Source organism: Apteryx mantelli, chromosome 19, assembly GCF_036417845.1.
Source record: "Apteryx mantelli isolate bAptMan1 chromosome 19, bAptMan1.hap1, whole genome shotgun sequence".
Classification (NCBI taxonomy): Eukaryota; Metazoa; Chordata; class Aves; order Apterygiformes; family Apterygidae; genus Apteryx; species Apteryx mantelli.
In genome coordinates, this window is record NC_089996.1 from 12106568 (window position 1) to 12127056 (window position 20489).

Below are 20489 nucleotides of genomic sequence, written 5' to 3' on the forward strand. Positions count from 1 at the left end.
CCAACATAGCATTTGTCTCTACACTAAAAACAAGTTTCCAGAGAGAAATGCATTTTTAGTTCAGCTAAAAATATGCTCCTATAAAAAGCATGTATATACTCCTATTAAGTACAACCTGTAAGATTAGGTATTTTCGTGTTTTATGGGGTGGGGGGGAGGGGAAATAAAAATCCCAAGTACACACCAAAATAAAGCAATGCCAGCTTCACCAGAAAAAGCAAAACAAAAAACCTTCAGAAATGCTTTAACATCACCATTTTGCAAAATCATGAAGTGTCTTATACAAGCAACATGTCAGTTCTTGATTTTTAAGATCAACACACCTGCATTAACACCCTAACATAAAACTCATCACAGGAACTTTTGAGATCGATCCCTCCTCTCTGCAGTTTCACAAACGCAGGGATCTTTGGATTCTTCTTCCTCCCTCTCTCCACCGGACTGTCACCATTCACTGAATCATTCTGAAGCCAGATTACAGTAATAAAGTTAGTAAACTTGTTATTTGACCTAGAACAACAAATAGGCAAAAATTGAGGTCTCTATATTGCCCAAAACTTCTATATAGATAAACCTCTTGCCACAAATGATACCATTTTGGACCATAATGCTTTCCTAATATTTTTAGTTTAAAGAGTCACTTGAGCAAGCATAAGCATCATTAGGAGCAGCAACATTGCTAGGCCCTTATATTTCTGCATATTTGCCGTAAATTTGCAACACTTTTAATACTAAGTACTGCGGAAAGATTACAGGAACACACGAGTTTCCAAACTGCACAAAATGTTTATTGTTTAGTCTAGTACATTCAATATCATATTGACTAGAATACAGTAATTCAAAATATTTTTGGCGAATTCAAATATTTTTAAAAACCCATTTCAAACACTCCAAAAAGCAATGCCATGAAAAATTAACTTAAAATTAAAACAAACATATTCAAGCAATAGTTTCACTTTTGACTGCAGAAAACTTTCATGTGTATTTTAGTGGTTTTAACAGTACTGCATTTAAACCAAGTATATGAACTCACAAAAAGTGAAAATATTAAAATAGACACAATGTTAAAAAACTGAGGCATCCAGATGTTTGAGACTGTTGTACAAGGAATTACCTGCCCAGCTGTTTCATTTGTACTCTTTCCGGGCAGTTAACTAGTCTGCTGTAGCGGTGTTGTTTTTCCAATCACCTGCTAACACCGTACAGCAACTCTTTTTCAGTGCCTTGATTTTAAAGTTTGCCCCTCTTGCAAATTTCATATACAAATGTATATATTCTAAAATATGCAACCCACCAGCAAATCTAGGTGAAGTATTAAACAGTACCTTGAAAAACATCCCTATCTTACTACCTATTGTTTGAAGACAGGCAATATCCAGAACAAAATCTGAAAAAGGCAACACGTTTTGTTTTTAAACACTGACATGAAAAAGTGAGTAAATTAGAAAAAGGATAAAGTCAATCTTAATATAAGACATTCATAATATAGTGGGACAGGATACAATTATTGGACAAACAGTATTACAATGAGGCTTCCACATCTGGTCATTTAATGCACATGTTCTACAACCATGACTTGCTACCACATTTTATTTTCCTGTACAGAAAGACAGCAATACAATTAACAACCAGTTTTACTCTGTGCGAAGTCCCAGAATGACAAGTGACACTGTGTCAAGTTCTCCACGCTTTCCTCCCTAGAAGGTCACGCTTGCGAAGAACCACTAACCATGAATTTTAAGTGGTCAGTGATTGCTCTGTACCTGCTTTCCGAACAAACCATCCATCAAAAGACCCCAATGAAAGTGGGTGGAAACTGGTTCTGTTGGCCCATTTAAATCCCTTTGAAAATCCAAGCCATAATATTACAGCACCGGTATGCGTATACATATTTTTGGGAAATTACCGACTCTCTAACGTGGATAGTGGGATATTAGCTGGCCACCTTCATTAATACTGCCAAGCCTTGATGAGTGTGCTATCATCCAAACTGCTGCCTGACTGGGCAGCACAGAGTAGAACTGGGAATCTTGAAGAGACAAACTAGCGTTACCTAGTTCTTTAAAGCACTTCTTTCCATCATCGATATAGCCAAATTAAGGTGCCATGTAAGTAGTACTATAGATGAGCAGTAGTATTACAGATGTTTTCATGTTAAAACCTGTCAGAATCACATTTAGATTTTAATTTGTAAAAGTGGTTATTACAACTATACCTGTAGTACAACCTTTGGAGAGGTACAATGTTTGCTTGTCAGTACAGTATGCGGAATGTAACCATTTCTTGCAAGATTTTGCAATATGAGGAACTGCATAGATGACAGTTGTGTTTTCAGTTCAATAAATGTATTTTTAAAGTTTACAAAAAACACAAGTTTCTATAAAAGTCGCATTATACCAAGATAATGGGTGGTAAAAGTAGATTATCCATCTGTGATTCATGTTTAGTGAATGACTAGTGGAAAGGTGATAGAAACCAATTTCAAATCAACTGAGTTACATTTTTGTTATTGCACTGACTTCACCATTTGAATCACTAATTTAGAAAAAATTCGTGTAGTTAAAAATTGTAAAATTAAACTAGAATACAAAATTTATTTGTAAACATCAGGTAGCCAGTTCTACTAACATGGAATGGACTCTTAGTACTGCCGTGCAGTATCTTGGTTATTTACAGCACTTGCCATATGAAGGGCAATTCCAGGACACATACAACATCAGTTCACAGTAATTATGTTCAGAGAACTATCAAAGTCAGTGCATTTTTTCCTGTGCAACTTTCCAATTTCCCCAAATTCCTTAAGTCAAATAATACTGCTACAGAGGCCAAGTGCAGATTTTTTCCTCCCCCCCCCCAAATATCATAAGTGGCGAATAATGTCTGCAGGACTTCTGTAAAGGTACTTCCAAATGGCATAGTAATGAACTGCAGCTGCTGTGGCCACAAATATGTGCCAGATGGCATGGGCAAAGGGAATGATTCCATCACTCTTGAAGAACACCACACCCAGACAGTATATCAAGCCTCCCCAGGCGACCTCCTGAAGTCCATCGGTGTTACTCTGTCAATTAATAAGGGAGGGAAAGAGTATTTTACACACAAAGTACAAAGTGCATTTTTCTTCCAGAAGAACTGGATGACACAACTCAGAACATCTTAGATAGTATAGTATGTTTAACCCACTCAGATGGACAAGTGACAAAAACAGTATACTTAGTATATATTCCAAAGTGTAACCTAAATATGTGTTTCAGTTGTTAGCACTATAGAAGTAACAGTAGGATAACTCAAGTTAAGGTAAGCTTGACATTTTGCTTCTTGCTTGTTAGTAGAGCAGGCAAATATGGAGAAAAAGAAAACCACATTATTGCATATAAGCATGAGTTGAATGTGACTAACTCTACTGAATGAATTATCAAGCAACATTTTGGTATAGCACTGAATTCATGTGGAAAATGACTGAAGTACTGTAACTGGCATTATCTATATACTCCAGGTTCACAGCTCTCTGAACAGATTGCAGACTCAAGGAAATCTTGGCCTTTGTAGCGGACAGATTTGTAAAGTTATGCCTTATGATTCAGATTTACATTTACAGCAGAGAGTGTTATTCAAAGTTATTTAAAATGTGTGACTTTTGGTAAACAATAGTCATAGTTGAGGTGCACAAGACACGGAGATTTTTACTTGTCTTCAGATGCACCAAGGAATTAAAAAAATATATCTATATCTCAATTTGCTGAGAAATGAAATACCTCAGATACAATTCATCAGCTACATAAGTTTGATACAGTTCAACTACTCCATATTTCAACTTTGCCCTGCTTCACTGATTTTAAAGGAAAAAAAAATGCCTGTAGTAAGAGATGAAAGATCTTCTAGGCTTGTTTCACATAAGTCATTTTGAAAGGGGAAAGAATAAATTTACTTTCTGTTCTTAGACCAGAAGACAGAATAAACTGATTAGATTTTCAAGCTCTTAAGTATACCAAGAAAGAAGGACAACATATTTTGACAGATGTCCGTTCCACTTTCCAAAATAAAACCCTTCTTTCATAACTTGTAAGTAGTAAGCAGGCATTAAATAATTTCATAAATAGTAAAACCTAAAAACATTGCTTTGATGGATTAAGGTACTTCACATCTTCCTCATTTTTAAGAAAAAGGAAGTAAACAAATTGTTGTGTCCAACATTCTTTCAGACTTGGGGGTATTCATGAAGCCTGGAACTAATTTCTTTTATTGAGACTCTGTGGCCCAATTTCAACAAAAAAGGTAGCATTTCATTGAATTTAAACTACAAACTTAAAATATAACTGAATATTTGGTTCTTCTGCAGAGAGCATTTATAATCATGTTGGACTGAAATTAAGATCTGTTCAGAAGAACTACAGCTGCACTGGAACTTAAAACCAGTTATAAAAGGAAAGCTTGTATATTTATAATGTTAGTTGCATTCCTTACCATGGATGTCACTACCAGAGCAGGAGAAAATCCCATTGCTAAGTAGAAAAAGAGTTCAACAATCTTATACCTAAAAAGGAACAAATTGAATCATTTAAGGAGGTATATGTACAAGAGGATGAACATTTCCTTCAACAGTAAAGAAAACATTTGTGTTTTAATGTTAGTATGTGTCCACTAAAACTATCCAAAAAGCTTTCTACATAGACAGATAGCCAATGTTTTATTACCAAAATAAAGCTAGTGTTCATCTCAGCACACTACACACTAGTTGCAGACAATATCTTTTTTTCTAAATAATGAAAATCAATGCATCTAAGTCAGTAAGCAGTAGTGAGAATAAAACAATCAAGACAACTTATACTTTCTTATTTGACATGAAGCTCAGTAGCTCATTTCCAAGACAAAGAACAGTTGGTCTTGCCCACTGAAAATAAGTAATGGAAGTATGCTCAGTAATTTAGATCTGCTCTCAAATCAGTGTGTGAATGGCTAGATTCTTTGGTGAAGCAGTATTCAAAAACCAAAAGAGCTCCCAGCTTTCCATTTCAGTTTATAGTTAACTGCAAACAACAGTTCTTACTTTTCATGGTAGAGAAATACATAAATGGTTCCTCCAGCAGCCATTAGCCAGATAAACCAACGCATATGAGATGCCAGAGGTCCAAGCTCACGTAGATTTAACCTGGAAGTACAAAGATTTCAATAGACAGAAGTGATGAATGAATGGAACATACTGACACAGGAGTAGTGGGGCTTTTTGATAAAAATAAATATTGAAAGCTGTAACTTAGGCATGAGCAGACCTGCATTAACAGACATCTGAAATTCAAGTTTTGTAACATTTACATGCAAGGGGTTAACAAAAATGGTATTTTCATATTTGATAGTGTCAGATATAAGATGACATCCACACAGTTTTCATACTCAACAGCTGCATGACAAACCAGTATCTTCATTTAAAGGGTAATCTCCATAATTCACAGCCAGAATAGAAGAAAGAGGGGGAACAAGACTCAAAACACAACAATGCAGGCTTAATCATTAACTGATATAGTTAATATAGACAAGAAACAGATATGGCTTACTGCATCAAATATTTCAGATGGAAAAGCGTTGACAGCTTTGAGAAAAACATTTCTGCTATAGCCTAAGTAGTAACTTCCAGCTTTACTTCTGGAAGACCATGACAAATGACTTAATAAGCTCAAGTTTGGAAGCATTGCAAAGATTTTTATGAGAAAGTACATACAAGGAATTCTTCCTAGTTGCTATCAGCAAATGAAACGAATCCTACTGTACTAATTAGTTTTCTAATCTAAACTGATCAATTTTCTTTCTCTCTATAGGTAGACAGATTTCTTACCATGGTGCATATGATGCGGCAATAAAGACATAGATCATCATTCTGTCACACATATGAAAACAATGCTCCATGGTCCTAGAAAGAGAGAGAACAAGTCACCAAGACTGAGTTTGGAAAGATTTCTTAACAGCATCTGTTTCCTGACATGCTTTGGAATTTTTAGGGAAAATAATGTCATTTCCACAACCCCTCAGAACCACTTGGAAGATGTCCAGCTGACTTCAGCTTCACAGGGTCATAATCAAGAGACGTAGGAGATGAGCACTCTCCCATTCCTCTCCCCTTCTCCACTCCATCATACATCCTGCTGTCTAGCAAGGAGGCAGAAAGCTGTCACAACTCTGCTTAATCCAGAAATTGTCACCATTCAGTGACTACTGGTTAAATCCAATTTATGACCCTGAATTATAGAGGAGTCATAATAGGGCTGGAGGGGGGGGCGGGGGGGGGGGAACACATCTTAGTTTTGTTACTGACTAGCTCCCAAGAAAGCTTTCTGCTGCTAGCTGTGTATTAGATTAAGCGTCTTGGCAAAGTCTGTGTGTTCCTCAAAGTATTTCAGCATGCCGCAGTCCCAGACAAGTGTTCTCATTTCTACACTGGGATTACATCCACCATGCACTTAATCCAGAAGTGCTTGTATAGATGAAAGTTGTATTAGCTTGCAACATGTGTTAATAGCTACAGTTAGTGCCAGGATGAACTCTGTGGTTTTGTTGCATTACTCTGTTCTGCTAAGCAACTATTGTTTCAGACTGAAACAAAGGTTTTGGTACATAACTACTTAAGGTGATGTGTGTTCTTACAACAGATAGCATTGGACGCTCCTCTTCATAAAGAGGCAGACAAATGTGCGCAACACTACCTTCACTTTCCATGCCTTGGCAATTCTTTTGTTTGTTTGTTTTTTGGTGCATCTAAACAATCACCGACACATCCTCCTGCCCAACAAAAGTCTATTTGAAACACCTGTCATGAGAATGCATGAGAAGTAGAGAATCTGTTTAAGAGCCACTAGGACGTATGGAAAAGCTTCTTTTTCTTCCTGGAAGACAGCAGACACTAACTTTGTATTCAAGCTTGGCTCACTACTTCTTCCAACAGAATCAATGTTTTCTTAACAATTCAGTACGAGCTACCAGTCCAACCTTCTTTAAACTACTTGAGAAACATAACAGAAAATTATCACAGAACTTTAAAACAAAACATCATAAACAAGAGCTGTTGTGATACCTTAAGTGACTCTTTTTCCAAGAAACTATGTGAAATACTGTGGAAACAATGAAGAGTGCACAGAGTCCCATGCCATACATCCATGCTGTTATCTTTTCCCATCGATCATCAGAAAGCCGGTGGAGAAGGGCACTACCCACAATGGCAGGAACAATGAGGAACTAAGAAAACAAAAGGCCATTGTTAAGTTTTCACTCCCAGCCAACATAGCTACCGCCCACAGTACAGCAACAGCAGGGCAGTATGCCATACAAAACCATATATATGACATCTGATGGCACGCTCCTAACTGGAGTAAAATTTTTGTGTAGCTGTGTGTCGATACACAAGTGTCAAGACTTTGACAGTATCTTAGACATCTAGATTATACCTGCTTGTGATAAGTTTCTCCCCCAACAGGGCTTCGGACAAGTCACTAGCTTCCCTAGCCATAACACATCACGCAAACGAAAGGATTTAATAAGTCTTACTAATTTATTCATTTTCACATTCTGCTTCACGTTTTTAAAAGGTTTTGATCTTACTCTAGACTTGTATCTAAACCATCTGTTTTGCATAAAGGCTGAGCAAGGAACAGAACAAAAGAAATTTCAAACTCAAATGAAGAAAATAAAGCATTTAGAAGCATTCAGGTAAGGAGAAGATAAAAGAATTTAGCAAAGGCTTTGCAGAATTTGGGTTTTAGATATCATAAATTAGCTGTAAACTTCTAGTTTGAACAGATTCTTAATACACAAAGATGATGTTCTTTTAAGGTAACGTGTCCCAGTCTGTTTTCCTCACCACCTGCCTCTCAAAGCAGCTTTTGTTCACACCTTCCTTAGCACGCTCACGTGAAGTGTCTAAGAAGGGGGCTGCAGGTTTCATATAATTACTTGGAAATGCATTTAAAACACCACTCCTTCCCAGGATAAATTACATCATCTCCCTCTGTCTCTTCAGAAACAGAAACTTGGGGTTGGGGGGAGGGGACAGAAAAAACCCACATCCAACAAGTATTTAAAGAAAAGAAACTGCTGGCTCAGACATTCCTACCCGTTTCCTTTGACTATGAAAATGTAGATATCTTTGTCAGACTCCTAAGTTATAGGACTCTGCAATACAAGTTTCCTTCCAGTCCCTCCTGTATGTTTTAAGATGTTAATTAGTTCACTTGAACTGTAAATAAACTTCATAGTTTAAACTAGGAACAACTTAAGTCTCTCACGCTTATTAACAATAAAGCTAGGAACCAGTAATGTTTAAAGAAGTTTGGTAATTCTGCTTTGCATTACACGTTTGATAGCTGAGAGTGCAAAGCTCTAGCCTAAGCTGCACTATCCTTGTCCTTTATCTGTTTGGAGATGGGAAGAAATTGAGGATCTGCTCAGTTACAGCTTAAAAGTTGCAGAGTCTGCTGAATGAGTCTGAAAAGCAGCTGGTTAATCCAAAGAAACTGTTAAAAAAAAAATCACTGCTTTTTCTTCTGGATTTTTAAGTACATCAACTGTAGCTTCACTGCTATTGCATCTTCTTCCTTTTTGCAAAGCAGAGTACAGTTAACACAGAAGTTGTAGAACAATACAAATGAGAAGCATGGTGTCCCTAAAGCTGCAGCATCCAGACCAGAGGAGAAAACTGAGCTTTGTAACCAGACTATGAAAGTTGAACTCATGCATTTTAAGGCCAGAAATAGTCTTCCAGGCAGGCCTCATTTATCACAAATCATAAATTTCCATATACCTATCCTGGACAGCCCCCACATCCCAGAAAGGTTAAAGCATTTCACTCCTCAGGAGATCGGTCGCTCCTGTTTTCCACATAGGGCACACAGTCTAAAGGGTGCCTGAAGCCCTTGAGACAGCAGGGAACCAAGCAGATGTGGCAGCTGTTTCATTCAGTCTTCACAGGAGACAGGAAAATACTAAACTCTAGAAATATATTTTAGCCTGATTTCTTTAAGCTGTGCATCATGCTGTATTCACATTTGTCAGCTTCCTTCACAAGTTTTGGTGCAATTCGCAGTTTTTAAACTAAATTTGACAGAGAACTAGAAGTGTCAGGGAGATTTGGTACTCACAGGTGTCACGGACACAAGTAACTAGATACAATAGCAAACCCCTATTAATTCCCTACTAACAGCCTGGGCACGCGCTTCTCTTCTCAGAAGCTATGAGATCCCACCTAGAGCTCTGATCGAGACCATTTTAGAGGAAAGACGACTTCTTTGGAAACTGAAGTCAGATATTATATGGAACAACCTGCATTATTATACAAACATCTCAATTTTACTAGTCTACTAAAATAATTATTTCACCGGTTAAGCTATATTGTGTCACGTTAAAATTGGCCAACACATAGCTTGCAGACGATCACTTTTTCCAGCAATTATTGTACATAAAGTCACAGGGTTAAAATGAACAATTGTCTTAGTACCTCTTTCTTCAAACCTTCAGAGAGAAGAGCTGAATTCCCCTCTTTTCTGCCTTGTCCTTATTCTAAAGGAAAATTCTACTTCTCTCAAATACTAATATGAGAAGGATTTATTGTTTTTTCTTAGTATTCTATTTGGAAACAAGCACACTTTGCCTCCATGCCCTGATATGCATCATGGGAGCAGTTAGACTAAACAAGAGATGTTTTATTACTCCTCTTCTGACCAAAATAGCTGGATTAAAAACAAAAATCCAGAAAAACAGTCTGTTCCAGCCAACTGGATAAAAGTTCTTCAGATATTAATGCTATACCAGATAACATATGATACAGTGCACACTCTTTATTATATCTACCATCCATCTTCTGGAAGAAAGACAACACTTTAGTCAATAAGACAGATTTCCCATGTTCATTTGGAAAAAAATCCTGAGTGCAAGAACAGAATTTTAATCTTCAGAATGGAGAAGCAAGCAATGGGTCCTTTAAAAGAAAAGGTATTTACCAATAAAGTAGTCAAAGAATTAGAACTACTAGAATGAGTGTGATAGCACTGTGTCATTTTATAGGAATGACATAGCATTTCTAAGTTGCCAACAGTCCTGGTAATAAAATTAGCTAAAAGTCACAAAAAGCTTTGCTTATTTCATCATGAAGTGCAACCGTTCCAAATGAATATTGTCAATATTAATATGCTGTGAGCAAAACCAGAACTATGATGCACCAATTTACTAATTTCAGCACCTTCATTAATATTTGCTAATTAAGAAATGGAGGTGGCAGTGAGATTTACAGAACATAAGGCAACAATTTCACTAATTTTTCTGGAGAGATGCCAGAACAAAATGAGAGCCTGAAGTTACAATTTCCCTTTGCAATAAAAAGGAAGACAAAGGATTAAAATACATATTTTTATGGCCATATGCTTGTATATTTAGCAGGCGATTTAGGCACAACCTCCATGTGATGTATTTTGGGAAACCGACCATCACAACCACCACTATCACAAATAGCTGCTGCTGTAAAATAGCCCTAAGGCACAAAGAAAGACACTGAAACTGTAAGCGCTAAACCTGACCAGACATAATTCAGTGAAATTGCATTCTCTGGTTACTAACCTATAGCAATGTAGGATGTAGCCTTCTGACATCTCTGTTCTAATTATTTGGGGTTGCTGAGTATAGTGGTACTTTAGTCAGTATTCTACTTATATTCTTTCCAGATTTCTCTAGACAAGCTCTCACGTAGAGGCTTAAAAATATACTAAATGTTTTGCTCTTGTATATAACAATCAGGCCAAATTAAGTTATTTGGTTTGCACACAAGGTTATGCAGGAAATTTAGTCAGCAACATGACCTTTGATGTGCAAGCCACTGTAGCAAAACATGGTATTGCCCTTCCCATTCATTGAGGGGGAAATACTAACAGCATAAAGATAACCCTACACTTCCCCTGTGGAGCAGGAAGACAGTGGAAAGATCAACAAAGCAGCCAGAATCACACGCGATATTTAGAGGGAATGATGGAGTGCCCATCTCAGGTTGCCAGCTCTAGAAGCATAGCCCTGAAGCCAAGTTCAGGGTCTCCCTACTCGTGAATTTTCTCTTCTCAGATAATGGAGACAAGCATCATGGAGTGGGAAGTCTACTAGCAACTTAAGCTGTGCACTGTACAGAGGAATGGAGAACCTGCTAACATTGGTCAGGTAAAGTGAAGCCATTTTCACCATAAGAGTACTTCTGAAATTTTGAGGACCCGTCCTTCCATCCTCCAAAGGGAAGAACCTCCTGGTAAGTGTCCAAATCTCACTCTGGGAACATTTACATTTTTTCCTCTTTTCTCCATGCACTACATGAATCAACATTGGAAAATACAGACCATAACTAATTTTAAGAATAGTTCCTCCTTTTAAGGCAGTAGGAAGAAACATCTAGAGCAGTATAAAGCAAATTGCAAGTTTTAATTTAACATAACAGAGCATATCTTTTGGTTGATAAGCCCTACACATATTAGGAAGCTTCAGATGAAGCAGCCAACCCCCCACTTCGATTTAGCTTACCTTACAACTCAAATGGTTATGACTCCTGCTTCTCTCACATGCTGTTTCCTTCCTGTTACTCTAAACACAGAGAGCAGTCTTTTCTGTCTCTACATTCATCTGCTTAGCTGCCCTTCCTGTCTCCTAGTGTCTAAAGATGATTCAGTGCTTCTTTTAAAGCTAAAAATCAAGACATTTTAAATAGCCTTTCTAGTTAGAAATTTGAAGTTATCTTAAAAGCTAATTGCATATAACATACTAAGTAATGTGACAAAGCTATATATGAGATTCTGTATCCCAATTTCTTAACTAGTATTTTTGAAGCAGCTGCCTAAACTGACTGCTGCATATTTTTAATTCAAAAAAACAGAAGAGACACCTATCCAAGGAGTAGAGCCATGCTCATAAAATACAAGTCGACTACTTTTTGAGCTATGAAAAATAGCTGGAGAGCAGATTGCTAAACACTGTTTTGTTGAAATTAAATCAATGTCTAATTGAAAACTCATACTGTAATCTAGCAGCAAAGACTCAATCCAGTCAACCTTTTAACATATAGTAAAACAGAGTCTGTAACAAGGAGGAGAAAAAGCCCCCCCCACAAAGCTTTTTTCCATGTAATCCACTGTGCTTTCCCAGATTAGATTCCTATTTCAAGGCTTCACATTTTAAATCATTTATTGCATACAATTTTAAGGAGTAATGATCCCTTTATTATACTACACTACATTTTCCTCCAAAGGATATCTTAACATTACATATCACCAGGCTGTTAACAGCTCACGGTAATTTGCAGCACGTAGCTTGAATGGTCAGAAGCAAATAGACAAAACAGACAACATCACCATAAACAGTAGCGTGCCAAAGAATAATGATATGACATCTTGGCTATAACCCACAGCTAACAGGCAGGCCTATGATGTGCCTTTTTTTTTTCCAACTAGATGAAAGCTAGAAGAGTTAAGGAGTATAGAAACTGCTGCCAGATGTTTTGAAATCTAACTTTTGGCCAGAGTAAACAGGAGTTGTACAGGGATTAGGAGATAAACTATGTATTTGTGCTAACTAACAGAAAGTTGCTTCATTTCTCTGGACAAATAAGCATATATTTATATAATGCTGTACATGAGACCCCTGGCTTAAAAATACACATAAGCCTCAGTTACTTTTCTTACAGGCAAACCAAGGTGATTCAGTTTTGCCAGCATCGCAGAGCTGTACGTTGGTTATTTATAAAATACACATGAAGGCTCTTGAAGAGTAGATCTCTTTCTAGAACTAGAGTCCCATGCAGTACCTTGAGAATTCATATTTGCAGCTTGCTCAAGAGACACACTGGAGATAAATAAAAGAATGAGGCCAAAGTCAAACATACTTCACATGTTTGGAGTTAAACAAGAGATCAATGAGAAGCACCAGCTGCCTTTATAAAAGGGCAAATGCCAGTCTAAAAAACTGTTTTTAGAGTCCTTTCTCAAAGTGCAAGACAGCAAATTAAACTTCCCAATTACAAAAAACTCCACAGGCCTGCTTTCATTATTTGGTGTATATATCACATGTTCAAATACATGGGTTCTCATACTATGGAAAGAACTAGGATTTTTAATAGGGCTGTTTAGCATTTATGATCAGCATTGTTAGTGTCCCTCTCCAAATATCAGCTCTCTCAAAGAATCAATTCATATATATTATTAAGCACGAGAACTAAGCCATTATAGCTCTTCTAGCTAACACCCACAGTCTTACATAAAACCTTCCCCTTTTAACATGCAAAAAAAATTTCTCATATTTCCATTATACAATTCCCATAATACTATGTAAGCACAATACTGCAAAAGTCTTCCTTGCAAGACTAACTATTATAGGCCCATGTTCATTTTACTGTAGTCCTCCTTTGACTGGGTCAAAGGAAAACCATCTAGTTAAAGACACGTAACTTTGGCAAAGAGGAACCTTATGAAGCATCTGGCGCTTCTAGCGATTCAGAACATGGACTAGCGATCACCAGCCATCTAATTAGTGTTACATTTACTGGGCTTTTAATAGCTGAAGCTTGTATAACAAAACCAGAGAGGCTGTAAATATGAATACAACTGGGCAAAGGTAAGCATTTAGTCATCCAAAACCACAAGAATTTGCCAAAACATCTGGTTAAAAAAGAAGAAGAAAAAAAAAAAAATACTTACTGCGTGTGTGTAACAGTTAGCAGCATGTTCATAGCAAGTGGGTTTGTAGCGGCTGTTTGCTGGAGCTGGGTGGTTCATGAACCTGTTGAATAATTAAGGAGTACTTTTAGGAAATTTAATAAACCCTATTTTTGGAGTGTCATAAAGGAATACCTCCAACCAAGTAATGTTAAAAATATAAGTACAGACACGTTTAAGGTAACTTACTTAAATTGTAAGCTCTCCCAGGTAATCTCTCTTAACAGAAAAATGTTAAATAAATTTCTGAGACTGCGTGTAATGGATGGTCATTTTCAAGCAAGGCTTTTTTCATTTAACAGAAATTGAGCACAAAAGTCAGACCCTCTCTTTTTCCACAGCTTTGTCAAATGAAGAATGAAGTATTTCCTATTTAAATTATGTGAAATGGACCAAGATTATTCTCAAATTAGACTCCATCATAGCTATCAATGGTTGTTCTTACTTTAAGAAATGTCTTGAAGCTGCAGCAATATCTGAGTTCTCTAACAACTTGGCCTAAAACAGCTTGAACATTGCCTTTTCTAATCCTATGAAAAGCAGTACTTGTGGCTGGGGTGTTACAGGGCTGGGGTTTTACTTTGAGGCTAATGCTATCTTTTGTCTGCCACAAAAACTAAAGCTATACAGAGAAGAAAGGAGACCCTAATGGTTAACTTGAAAGAAGAGCTTCAGGAGGCTTATGACGGGCATTTCCATCTTTTCTCCAGGAATCTGTGAGCATTACCTAAGAAACAAGCAATCACTCCCAAGGAAGTCTATGCAAGTCAAACAAAACATGAGAAAACTTGAGAAAGTTGCAGAAGAATTTGCCAATGCAAAAGCTACATTTAACTCTTCTAAAAAGCCAAAAGCTGGAGATGTTTCTGTGAAACTACGAAATTTAAATTCTGCATATAAAAACCTCTACAAAACAGCATATGTTTAAAAGAAACTACACAGTCAAATCAAAGTTATGAACTACTCCAGCTCCAGCACTACGTTGTCCCAGCACAGCCTACAGCCACACAAAAGTGACTCTCTCCCGTTAATGAACTCTCACTGCATCCCACTTTACTTCAGACTATGATGAAACTATTCACTGACAATTAGTCAGGTTCCCAACAAATACACAACAAATTCAGTTTCACAACAAATACAGAACATATACAAGTCCATTCAAAACCAAGAACAACTTTGTTAACTGGATTATGTACAGAGATTGTCAGAAAAACTTTGGTTTAAGTCAGAACCAGCTCTATTTTTATGACACCCATAAAATATTGGCCAGGCTCAGACCAGGGCAAAAACAACAACCAGAATCTTACAGTTTGAAAAAGCAGTTCCCCACTTCTGAGATACAAGATACTTGGTTTACAAATCAGTCAAAAAAGCTGGGTTTTTCTAAACCAATCCATGAAAATTCATTAAGACTACTAAACAGCCTTGATAAAGTAACACAGTATCATGATCTCTCTCCAAATTGTGGCAATTTCAAGAAACAATTTCATCCATTATTGATGCAAAGGGTAACAAAAAAAGTGAGTTTTAGTCACAGAGGCCACGTAAAAGCAGCTGTTAGCAAGTGAATAATTCCAAGGGACTTAATATACTGTTAAAAAATGGCAGTGCAGGGCTTGGCAGATTTACACATTGCCCTCATCTCCAAGAGGATAACGAAAACAGTCACATACACAGGCTTGCACAACATTTGGAAGCGATTTTGCTGCCCAGTGCGTATAGGTCTTCAGTAGCTCTCACCAGGGAGAAACATCTGAACATCCAAAGATGGAGCATTCAGTTTAGTCGGTTCTGTTTCCAAGTTAGGAAAACAGTTAAAAATAAAAGCATATGTTGGCTCAGCTGAGTGGCTAGGATTAAATTGCACTTGCTCAACTCCATAGACTGGAAGTGACAGGAAGCCTTCCACTGGCTACAGCTAGATTTTCACTCTATTTCTCCAAAGGCCACAGTGGTGGTACCTTTGAGGCCTTACAAGAAGTAAGGAGAAAAACCCCAACCCCCCCCCTCCCAAACCCACAGACATAAATTTATCCTCAGTATTAGCTTTATAATTTCAGTCATTCAAAATTTCTGTGTATTATCATCATCTAAACAAAAAGTCTATAAATAATTGAAGATTGTACACTAATGGGACATGCTGTTAGTCATTAGAGGATTTATTTCTGATTTTTTTTTTTTCTTTTTCACTTAGACTTATTCAGTACAGAAGATAATGCATCTTTCTAAAGCAGTCTCAACAGGACCTGGGGTAAGTAAGACTAAGACAGAATTATGAAGAAACAGTTCACAGAACTCCATTTATTACTGGGACCTGTTATTCTCCCTAATTTAAAGACAGTGTTACTAGTGGTAAAACAGAATATAAAGATGTTAACAAAGCTATCCTTTTTCTGTTATCTACACAAAGAGTCTCTGTCTTTTTTTTTTTTTCTCTTCCTCTTTTGCTTGTTTGTGCCAACATAGGAATGATGCAAACATTCATTCATCTGCGTGACAACTTTACACTGGCAAAAGAGACAAGCAGATGATTTCAGAAAGCTTCACCCATGCATGTTTACTTACAAAACACTTCAAACACCTTTTCAAAAAAAGATTTCAATGCTGATTATTTACAAACTAAAACAAACAGACAAAAAGGGTTAGCAACACGGTTATTGGAAGGAGAGCATCACTAGATTCCCACAGCAGCTGAAACCTGCTTTTCTTCCACCAGAGAGTTATAGCAGAACAAGGCCATTAGGAATAGTTCATCCATCTCCTTCACCTGAATGGTATAAAAACAAAGCCCCCCCCCCCCCCGATGCTTTCTGTTTTCTGCAACATGAATACTGCAACACAGGGACACTGTTTTTCCTCCTATTTACAGGTCAAGTTTGCCCCTTATTGAAAAAAATAACAGAAACACAGTCTCACCTTCCTTAAAGCAAAAACTTGCCATACAGTATTCAGATACTGTTTAATCCCAAGTAAAGATTCTCTGTAACACAACAATTAAGGATATTACCAAATGCAAGACAGTCTGAGGAGGTCCCAGTGATCCAGGCTCCAATTTACAGGAAGCCTCTTTAACTGCGTGCTTTCATTTCTCTAGCATATTCATTAAAAGCAGCCCTAGAGAAACTGGAGTCATTTATCTGGGGATATGCAGCTGCACCTCACAAGAAAGCATAGATACGTCTCCATTTACAATTCTGAAGACTCAAAAGCCTCATCTTCAGCATAAAACATTAACTCCTGCAATATCAGGATACAAGATGGGTACGACTGCACAGCCATTCCTGCTGCATAAATTTAACCATTAGTTTGAGCATCAAAACAAAGTGATTTCAGCGTAACTTAGCCCAGGAGGCTCAGCTGCCATGCACAAACACAGCACCCCAGGAACCGATACTGCTGACTTTGACATAGCTGATCTCAACTCCACATCATCAGCTCCTTTTCAGCTTCTTAGAGAACCATGAAAGAATACAGATGGCTCCAAAGGGTCTTGATTCACTTCATAAGCTTGATATATTTTGGCTTTTTGCACTAGAATTTGAAATGTATGAAGCTAACAGAGCAATAGCAATTACAGTGAGATTGGGACGTTTTTACCTTTAATGCAGCTGTGAGTCAGTTCTCACAAACTACGTGCATTTTTAAAGCTCAGGATCTACTTGAGCCCAAAGAGGACCAAGCGCTTTATAATTTCAAAGCGCCAAACAACCTTCTTTGACAAGTACATTCCCAATAGAAGTGGAAAAAGGATATTGAGAAAGACATATGACTTCATTTAAAAAAAAAAAAATGAAGAAAATCATACCACCTCGGCCTTTACAGTGTTTGAACTTTGATCTTGAAATACTTCAAACATTTAAAGACAGACTAATCGATTTTTAGTGCGAGACCATTGAACCTCAAGCTCCAGCTCATTTCCAAGGGGACAGAGGCTATATGTTTCAAGGCGATTTCAGAATTAAGAGATCACAGTATTTGGGAGAGAAAGGAGGAGGACAATCTGAGAGTTGATTCTGCTTTGTCTTAGCATGCATGACCCAATTTAGAGAAATAAATAAATAATTAAAATCCCAGATCTAATACACACATCTGTGTGGTATATATTCTCTGGTACCACACCACTAGTTTCTACTCAAAAGTGCAGAAAAGGAAAGCAACTTTCAAGTCTTGCTTTATCCTTGACTCCCATCTGCTAAACAAATTATTCTTTGGAGCATGAAGTAAAATTTCTTTTCAGTAAAAACAGCAAACACCGAAAAGAGTCTCAAAGATCTGGATTTCTGAGTCTTTTCAGGAAGTATATTTCCTTTATTCAGCTCAAAAGGCCTCATACTTTCTTTTACCAGCTTAAAAACACATTACTCCTTTCTGTACCATTTATTTCTTGTGCTTTCCAGCAGCAGGAGAAGACATTTAGACCCCATAAGCCGTAAGTAACAGCATACGAGAAACAAGAAGGTGGAGAGAACTCCACAAAAACAGCAGTAGCATACACTAAATGGGGTTACACATTTAGATGTCAAAGCAATTAGTTATGTTGTCTATTCTGTTTTTGAGAGGAAAAACAAAAAAAAAGGCCAAAAAAACCTCATCAGTATTGCATTTTCACGATGACCACGTAGGTAGAATTTTGAAAAGAACTAAATACGCTTCGAATAAGTTTAATTTCTTTGGCCAGATTGGCAGATACTTCTCTTTATGAATTCAGTCTGTTCACAAAGTAAAGGCACATTCCTGGATTAGGAGATATCTAGTCACAGTTAGTAAAGTTAACGTGAACAGTCACAAACACTGAACAACTGAGTCACACAAAAAAAAGAAAAAAGAAAAAAGAAAATTCAAATCAGCACCGGAGGAGACCACTTGTTCGGAAATATCGGTGAAATCACACGATGTGAAAAGGTTCACGCGCTCGTGACACTGAAGATGAAGCAAAACCCACGATACTCTCAGAGGCCACCAGCAACGGTGCCATCACGTTAGGTCACATTAGGTCAGGGGAAAGAGTTTCTCCGCATCTCACCAACACCGCCCGACCTTCCGGCGAGTGCCAAGGCGACGGAGCGGGGCGCGAAGCCGCGCAGCCCGAGCCCACCCGTGGTTTTCTCCCCTCACGTTTCCTTCCAGCCCGCTTTCCCTCCTGGTCCTCGAGGAGCCGGCGGAAAGGGGCTCGGCGCAGCGCTGCGGCCACGCGCCTGCTGGGGGAAGACGCCCTGCGAGACGGGGGCTCACCTGCCGGGCAGGCTGTCGCTCAGAAGTTACCCCAGGGACCTAAAACCCACTTTTTTATATATATATTTATATATATAAAAATACACACACACGCACAGATATTTATATATATGTTCACGCAAGAACAAGGCCGTGCCGTTGACCCGTTCGCGGCGAGAGCGGCATCCTCGGCCTCCGCCGAGCAACATCCGCACGCGGGGGCGGCGGGAGGGGGGCGCCGGCGGGGCCGCCCCTGCCCGGGCCCCCGGCCGAGCCCCCGAGCCGCATCCGCGACACCGCAGCGGATGCGTGAACCTTCACCCATTTAAAGACCCCCCCCCCCAAAAAAAAAAAAAAAAAAAAAGAGACGGACAGACAGACACGAGCCCCTCACGGCGGTCGCCGTCCCCTGAAGGCGGCCGCCCGCCCCGGCCGGCGATGCCGCCGCGACCCGGGCGGCCGGGAGGGTCTCGGAGAGGGCGCGGCGGAGCCGGGACGGGCCACCTCACCTCCTGAAGCGCTCCTGCAGCCGCCGCATGGGTCCGGGCCGCCCGCGCCGGCCGGGCGGCGGCGGCGGCGGCGGGCGGGGGGTCGGGCCGCGAGGCTGCGGGCGGCTCCGGAGGCGGCGAGCGCCGGGGTCCGGGCCCTCATTGGCGGGCGGGCGGCCGCCGCGGCGCGCAGCGAGGGCCGGCGCCGGCCGTGCGGCAGAGGCGCGGGAGCCGCCGGCGGGCGACGGGCCGCTTTAACCGGCCGCTCGCGCTCCGCGCAGCCCGCCCGGCCGCCGCTTGCCCCCGCCCCGGCCCGCCCCCGCTCCCGCCCCCGCCGCGCCGCGCCGCGGCCGCCATGGCGCCGTGGCGGCATGGCAGCATGGCGGGGGCATGGCGGCGCCGGCAGGGGGCCGCGCCATGTTGCGCCGCCGCCCGCTCCCCTCACGGAAACGCCGCCGGGGAGGCTCCGCTCGCAGCGGCGAAACGGCCACGCGAACGGCAGCGGCTGGCGGAGGGAGGCCGCGTTAGCTGGAAGGAGGCTTCCAAGAGAGGCACGGCGTCGACGGCGTCAGCGATACCCCGCTGGGGCCCTCGCGCGCCCGGCCGCCCTTGCCCGACAAAATTTATACCTGTTATATACACGACGGCGCGGCGAAACGCCCTCTTCCAGCCCGATTGCGGCGGGGCCTGGCCGCCGGAGCACCAGGAATAGCAACGCGCGGCATAACCGCCTCGGCTTTAAATCGCGCTCGCGGCGGCCGAGCTGCTGCCGATAGCCCGGCCCTCCTGGTTGCCCAGCGGCGAGCCGTCCTTATCTGCCGCCACCATGAGCTTCGGCACCAGCGGAGGAGCGGCGCCGAGCACGCTGGAAACGCTGCCGGGGGAAGAGCGAGGCGCTGCCCTGTATACGACAGTTCAGGGCGTGAATTGGGAGAATATCACGTCCTATCCCTGCGTCTGCCATCTAGTTTGAGATCCTGTTTAAAACGGGATTTTGAGCAGTTCCAGCCCTCAGTGCGATTAGTATCAGTACGCCAAAGCAAACCACCCGTTCAGACAAATAAAGTGTGTC

The 20489-nt window shown here is 40.1% G+C and overlaps 1 protein-coding gene across 3 annotated transcripts; it reads right to left on the bottom strand.

Moving 5' to 3' along the window:
- Nucleotides 1–766: 766 nt before the first annotated feature.
- MMD (monocyte to macrophage differentiation associated) lies at nt 767–20104 on the bottom strand. 3 transcript variants are annotated; one of them, XM_067308426.1, is made up of 7 exons: nt 20047–20104; nt 13701–13782; nt 7064–7224; nt 5831–5905; nt 5048–5149; nt 4465–4534; nt 767–3061 (listed from the first exon to the last, which is right to left on the bottom strand). In XM_067308426.1, exons 2-7 carry the CDS (start codon nt 13776–13778, stop codon nt 2861–2863), a joined length of 687 nt encoding a protein of 228 aa, XP_067164527.1. In that variant the 5' UTR covers nt 13779–13782; nt 20047–20104; the 3' UTR covers nt 767–2860. The 3 variants fall into 3 exon arrangements, with proteins under 3 accessions (XP_067164527.1, XP_067164526.1, XP_067164528.1); XM_067308425.1 differs by lacking the exon at nt 20047–20104 and adding an exon at nt 19439–19507; XM_067308427.1 differs by lacking the exons at nt 13701–13782; nt 20047–20104 and adding an exon at nt 12690–12843.
- Nucleotides 20105–20489: the final 385 nt, after the last annotated feature.

What these genes read in the sequence shown, in the direction of transcription:
- MMD (XM_067308425.1), bottom strand. Translation starts at nt 19,467, where the DNA reads ATGCGGCGGCTGCAGGAGCGCTTCAGGAG. An exon ending in CTGCAGGAGCGCTTCAGGAG is followed by an intron (nt 13,783 to 19,438) that starts GTGAGGTGGCCC and finishes ATTATTCAACAG; the next exon opens with GTTCATGAACCACCCAGCTC. An exon ending in CTAACTGTTACACACACGCA is followed by an intron (nt 7,225 to 13,700) that starts GTAAGTATTTTT and finishes TTGTTTTCTTAG; the next exon opens with TTCCTCATTGTTCCTGCCAT.